The 6,504-nt window shown below is 32.7% G+C and overlaps 1 protein-coding gene across 1 annotated transcript; it reads right to left on the bottom strand.

Moving 5' to 3' along the window:
• Positions 1–4,521: 4,521 nt before the first annotated feature.
• LOC112037478 (LOB domain-containing protein 40) lies at positions 4,522–6,060 on the bottom strand. Its single transcript, XM_024070318.2, has 2 exons — positions 5,707–6,060; positions 4,522–5,279 (listed from the first exon to the last, which is right to left on the bottom strand). The coding sequence occupies exons 1-2, from the start codon at positions 5,894–5,896 to the stop codon at positions 4,684–4,686; spliced, it is 786 nt and encodes a 261-aa protein (XP_023926086.1). The 5' UTR covers positions 5,897–6,060; the 3' UTR covers positions 4,522–4,683.
• Between the last annotated feature and the right edge of the window lie 444 nt (positions 6,061–6,504).

Raw genomic sequence — 6,504 nt, 5'->3', positions numbered from 1 at the left:
TGCATCTTCCTTAGATGTAGATCTAAATTTTTCTTCTAAATAAAACAAATCTGCATCTTCTGTAGATGTAGATTTGAACTTTTCTTCAAAATAAACAAATCTGCATCTTCCTTAGATGTAGATCTAAATTTTTCTTTAAAATAAAACAGATCTGCATCTTCCTTAGATGTAGATCTGAATTTTCCTTAATAAAAAATCTTCCTTAGATGTAGATCTAAATTTTTCTTCTAAATAAAACAAATTTGCATCTTCTGTAGATGTAGATTTGAACTTTTCTTCAAAATAAACAAATCTGCATCTTCCTTAGATGTAGATCTAAATTTTTCTTTAAAATAAAACAGATCTGCATCTTCCTTAGATGTAGATCTGAATTTTCCTTAATAAAAAATCTTCCTTAGATGTAGATCTAAATTTTTCTTTAAAATAAAACAGATTTGCATCTTCCTTAGATGTAGATCTGAATTTTCCTTAATCAAAACTGGTTTGTGTCTTCATTGGATGCAAATCTAAACCTTGTTTTTTATCAAAAAAAGGGGATTTGTATCTTCCTTAGATACACATTTGATTTTTTCAATGCATGCAGATTTTTGAAATAAAGAAAGAGATCATGTATTGTTGTGTTGGTTGTTTGTTTTGTTTAGTCCAGGTTGCATAAATTTATTTATGAATGAAATTATCTTCTTTTCAATATTTTTGAACATATAAAACAGATCTGACTTTTTCTGTTATCAAAGAAACTTTTTTTTATCATCACAACATAGATCTGATCTTTTGCAAAGTTAAAACTATTTTTTTCCCTTAAAAACAGATCTGATTTTTTTTAATTTATAAATCAAAATCAATTTTTATTCACAACAAAAGATCTGCATTAAAAAAAAAAAAGAAAAAAAAAGAAAAAGAAAAGGATCCATTCATAAATTCACTTGTGTGATTAAGTTTTGATCATATACAACATGTTATTCATCTCATGCATAAAATGGGTACATTGGTCATGAGAGTTTAGAAGACCAGACTCTGTATGGGCGGAATAGGTACCTGACATCTTCCTATTTCGTAACCTAACCTCCGAATTTAGTTTCTTTGGATAGGTAGACCTAGGCTTAATCTTTGCTTTATTTTGGGTAATTTGTAACTAGGACTCAAAGCCATGTAATTTTCAATTTTTCAAACATGTATTTTCTTTTATTCAATCAATGAAATGGTACAATCACTACAAAACATGCGGGTTTATGGCTGTGTTTTTTTTAGTCGCGTTTACAAAAACGTGACTATAGCTAACCTGTAGCTGCGTTTTTGAAAAATGCAGCTATAGACTTAACCTATAAAAAACGCAGTTATAAGTAAACCTATAGCCACGTTTATAAGTGGTTTTAGCCGCGTTTTTAGAACACGGCTATAGGGTAAGTCTATAGCTGCATTCATAAATGAGACTATAGGTCTAGCCAAATATATATATACATATTTTTTTTTAAAAGGAAGACCTATAGCCACATTTAAAACACAGTTATAGTTTAACCTATAGTCGCGTTTTAAACATGGCTATAGACTTACATAAAAAATAAATAATAAAAAAATACCCACCGAATGGGTTTAGCACTTCAACATAAAGGAAAATGTAGAATATGAATATTCTATGGCATATTCTACAATATTCCAATTAAAAAAAAAAAAAAAAACACGGATGGTTTCCTCCGTAAACAAAAATATGGAATATGTCATAGAATATTCCTATAGCTTTCACCTATAGGAATATTCTATGGCATTAAACATGGCTATAGCTTTCACCTATAGCCACGTTTTAAACGCGGCCATAGGTCCTGGTTTTAGGCCGCGTTTGAAAAGTGCGGCCATAAATCCCCTCAGGCCTATAGTCATGGGGTTTAGGCCACATTTGAAAACGCAGCTATAGGCCAAATCGTACTATAGCCATATTTTTCTAACCTATAGCCTTGTTTTAAAAACGTGGCTACGGGATCTTTTTATTTTTTTTAGTGAATTCAGTAATGTATTTTTTTTGTATTTAGTTTTTCTGATTTTTTTGTATAAAAAATAAGTAGCAACTCCACACTACTTACCCAAAACTAGAGATACCTTAAAATGCACACAAAATTAATCTTTTCACAACGGCTATAGGTTTTTTTTTTTTTTTTTCCTTCTTCCCTCACCAAAACAGATACCTGGAGCCAAAAATTTATTGCAACATTTGGGACAAGATTCATTTCCAAAAACAGTTGGAGCCAAAGATGATAAACAATATGGAAAAAAAAATTTGGTACACCAGTAATGGGTAAACAGTTTTTCTGTTTTATTTACCAAAATAAACAACTTTAGAAAATAACAGATTCACATGACTCTTCTAGATAGAAATACCTAATTCTTGAGTAAATAGACTAATCCTTGGAGATTGTTGAGATAGCAGCATAGACATAGTCGTAAAGTCGTCCTCCAAGAAACTGCGCCACCTCTGGATGTTTGACCTGTATATAAAAATAGGAAGAAAAAAAAAAGGAAAAAAAAAAAAGAAGAAGAAGAAATTAGATAAATAAATTTCGTCCAACAAAGGAAGCAAATGAACTGATATTCCACAGAACCATTTACTCTGTCACATCCTAGCTAACGTAAATCCAACAAATTCCACTCACATGCATGCACCTTCAAACAAACAAGTACCAAACCCAGTTCCTAAGTTTCACACACAAACATTTCCACAATCATCATTTTCACATAGAAACTTTATAAAAAATTAAAAAAAATAAAAAATAAAAAAAAAAGGTAAAGTTTTTAACCTGTCCTTTATAAAACATAAAAAAATAAAAAATAAAAAAAATCCAATCTTGATAGCCAACAAATTTTCATTGTCTCAATACAACTGCAGAAACCAACCTTTAGTCCTACAATTTTTCATCAACTTAATATCATACCAATTTGTTCTCATGGTAGCTACAACCATCACCAATTCTAAAGGCAGTTGTGTGAAAACAGAAGCCACATGCATCACATGATACTGAACTGACCTTACGAACAAAAGCATTTGGGGACAGCTTTGCAATTCATGCAGAAATATCAACTCCAACAGGTACCACAGGCTTGTTTTCCTAAATTCCCACTTTATTTCTTACCAGTCAACTTTTTCTTTTTCTCTTTGTTAGTAGAAAAAACTTGTTATACATTTTTTTTTTTTTTGGTAACGTTGGTATATTCAAGTTATTTCTTTATTAAATTTTGTATAGTTTAAGTTATTTCTTAGTAACCATCCTAACAAATATTCCTAGAGCCATCACTAGATATAAGATGAGAATTCTACAACAACCCAAAAGTCTTCCTTAAGTAATCCTCAAACTCAAGCCACATGCATGTCAACATGTGATTCTTGAACCAGCTACGCTTCACACACTGAAATTAAATCGAAATATTAAATTTTGCAAAATGTTGGGTGAGTGATGCTTGAGAACTGTATAGTCCCGCATTTATATCTCTTCATATGATAAAATAAAAGACGCCAAACACAAATAAAGTTAATAGGCTTAAAGAAGTGTTTTAAAAAAATAATATTAGCCCAAAAAAATACTACCGAAATGCTTTAGGAACCAACCACGGAAGCCTGATCTTCCTTCTATAGGGAGAGCATCCAAATTTTTTTGTTGAGTGCCTTCTTGTCGTAGTTATAGTAAATTGTTGTAAACGTTTATTAGTGGATACGTTTGAGTTGGTTACTTGCTGTTGATATTCATTTTTGTGACAAATTTTTTTTTACAAGCAAAATTCATGTATTTTATTATATTTTATTCTCTTAAGCATGGTCTAAGCCCATGTGATATATTGACGAAATTGAAAAAGTGTGGTTTTAAGGGTATGGGTTGGTTTCTTTCAAACTTTTTGCATGAGCCTAGTCCATGTGTGCTATTAAGTGGACAAGGAACACTGGTAGCACCTCAAGCTTATGGATAAGGTTTTGTACTTAAAATTTCCACTTAAAAAAATAAAAATAAAATAATACTTTATGCTTTGGCTATCTGTAGCCCAACTTTTATCCCTGCTTAAACGTAGGGTGTAGGAGTATTTTTTAATCATATAAAAATCAAGTTCAAGAAATAGAATTTTATAAGGAATTTTGTGATGTTATTGACCATTTCCCTAAAAAATTTGTAGGAGAAATCATTGGTTATTGAATGAGATATTTTAACCTTAAGAAAAATCCATAAAAAAAAAAGGGTAACATGTTATAGATAGTATAAATACTCATAATTCTTGTAAAATTTTAAGATGATCAAAAATTAATAACCAAGTCATCATTTAAATGTTTAAAACTTCAATTTTTATAGTTTAAAATTATGCATTAAATATGATTTTGTGAATAAAATAGTAAATAACATCTAATTGATTTTAAATTTGTTTAGCATACGTGTTAATAACATAAAGAACACGTAATTCAACAGTATATTTTCAAAATTTTAAATAGCGCGTAACATGAACCTAACCCAAGAAAATAAATCTATCCTTTCTAAAAAAATAATTTATATGTTAGAGAGAAAAATCCAATTTGTATTATAATTTTCGGTAACATCTCTTGTCTACAAACATCTCTTGCCTATAATATACAATTTCAGCCATGAAGTCCCAAGAAACGAAAATTACCAAAAATAATAATAATTTATATACATGGACTGAACCGCTCTTTGCTAATCAAGCGGGTAGAACAAGATCCACATGGGCCACATCGACGTTACACGTCTTCCTACCCCAATTCCCAAGGCCCAAACTGAGATCCAAATCCAACTCCACGTCACTACCTTCGGCTCGTTCATCAGAATTAGCCAGCGAAGCCTCTACAGTCTCTGCCGAAACACAGTCAGTCTCAGCCTCAGCTCCTCCTCCTCCACAACTCCGATTCTCACTCGTCCTGAACTCATCATCGTGACTCATCTTCTTCACCGACACACCTAACTCGTACCACGTGTCACCAGCCAATTCGTCACTCACAGACTCCACCTTCGGCTTGTGCGTCGAAGCGGCCGAGCTCTTCTTGAACCGGCTCCTCCGAGATTTAACCTTGTGAAGCTGATCGGACGGTCTCTGTATCTCCTCCTTTGACACGTGGCGTATATCGCATGCTTTGAAAGCCGACTCCGAAGAGACTTGCGTGATGGGCAAGCCTTTAAGAACGGCTTCGACGGCGGCTTGGCAGAGCTGCCAGCTCCCGGACCATAGCAACCCGGTTGAACCGTAAATCGGGTTGACTATTCTCCCACAAGCTTCATATAGCAAGGACTTGAATATTGCTGTAACCATCACAAAAATACAAAGAAAAAGAAACATTACATTTCAACAAACCAATGCAAAAACAATAATATTATAAACGCAATATTTTTCATAAAAAATTTTATAACTGTTAAAAGTGGTTAACTGGTTAACGGTTAATTTCAACTCCACCACCAATTTTAACCGTTATGGGTAAGTAAATATCAGTTGTGTCAATCACTTAGTATTTGTTTGGCTTAAACTCTAGTTTTCGTTTTTAACTTTTATTTTAAATCTTCACTTTTTCAATATATTTTTTAGCAAGAATTAAATAAGTTGTTTTTAAATAAATACTTTGATCAACCACTGTTAACAACTGTGAAATTTATTGCAAAAATGGTTGTGTAGCCAAGTAGAAACGAATTTGGATGAATGGAAAAGGTGAGATTAAATAGATTGAATACAAACCTGGACGAAGATGTTCGGGGCCGGCATTGATGAGATTGATGAGGCCGGCTCGACCATAGAACTTGGCTAAGAAAAAAGTGGCGTTGGCTTGGGATTCAGGGGTTTTGATCCATTGAAGGCAGGGTCTAATGGTGCAGCTATCGCTACAGCCTTTGCGAAGGATTCGACAGCCGTTACAACTCAAACGCATGATTGGTAATGGGGGGCTTTGTTTGTGAAGCAAGAAAATGGGGTGAGAAAATATAGGAGTTTTGGCTGTGGGATCTGTGTGGGAAGGCTTTTTGTAAGTGAGGAGTGAGGAAGAGAGGACGTGGGTTTGTAATGGGGGCCGCAGTTGTTTTTCCAAGAAAATGGTATTTTGGGCTAACCCTGGTTTTTTGTTTTTCAAAATCAAAATGTTCACTGCTTTTAGTCTTAGGATTAGATAATGGTATGCTCTAAGTGTGAAAAGTATCTTGGCACCGGCTTTGGGATTTTCTCATTGACTCGTTGCCATTGCAAAAATATTTTTAATGATTAGAGAGTACGACTTAGACTAACTTGATTTTTCAATTTTATATATTTCATAATATATATATATATATATATGTGTGTGTGTGTGTGTGTCAATTAGGGTAAATTTTTAAAGGACGAATTGTATCCCAGCTTGGAATATTATTTATGGATAAGGATTATTTGACAACAGTTGTCGAAGTTTCTGTTGAATTGATAGTTTCCAACTTGGCATGCACGTATAAGAAAAAATTTATTAAAAAAAAAAAAATCTTAATTCAAGGACTTGCATAAGTCATTTCCATT

This window comes from Quercus suber, unplaced genomic scaffold (genome assembly GCF_002906115.3).
Source record: "Quercus suber isolate HL8 unplaced genomic scaffold, Cork oak 2.0 scaffold_43, whole genome shotgun sequence".
Classification (NCBI taxonomy): Eukaryota; Viridiplantae; Streptophyta; class Magnoliopsida; order Fagales; family Fagaceae; genus Quercus; species Quercus suber.
The sequence above is the reverse complement of the archived record's forward strand: the minus strand, read 5'-3'. Positions and strand labels throughout refer to the sequence as shown.

What these genes read in the sequence shown, in the direction of transcription:
- LOC112037478 (XM_024070318.2), bottom strand. Translation starts at nt 5,896, where the DNA reads ATGCGTTTGAGTTGTAACGGCTGTCGAATCCTTCGCAAAGGCTGTAGC. An exon ending in CCCCGAACATCTTCGTCCAG is followed by an intron (nt 5,280 to 5,706) that starts GTTTGTATTCAA and finishes TGATGGTTACAG; the next exon opens with CAATATTCAAGTCCTTGCTA.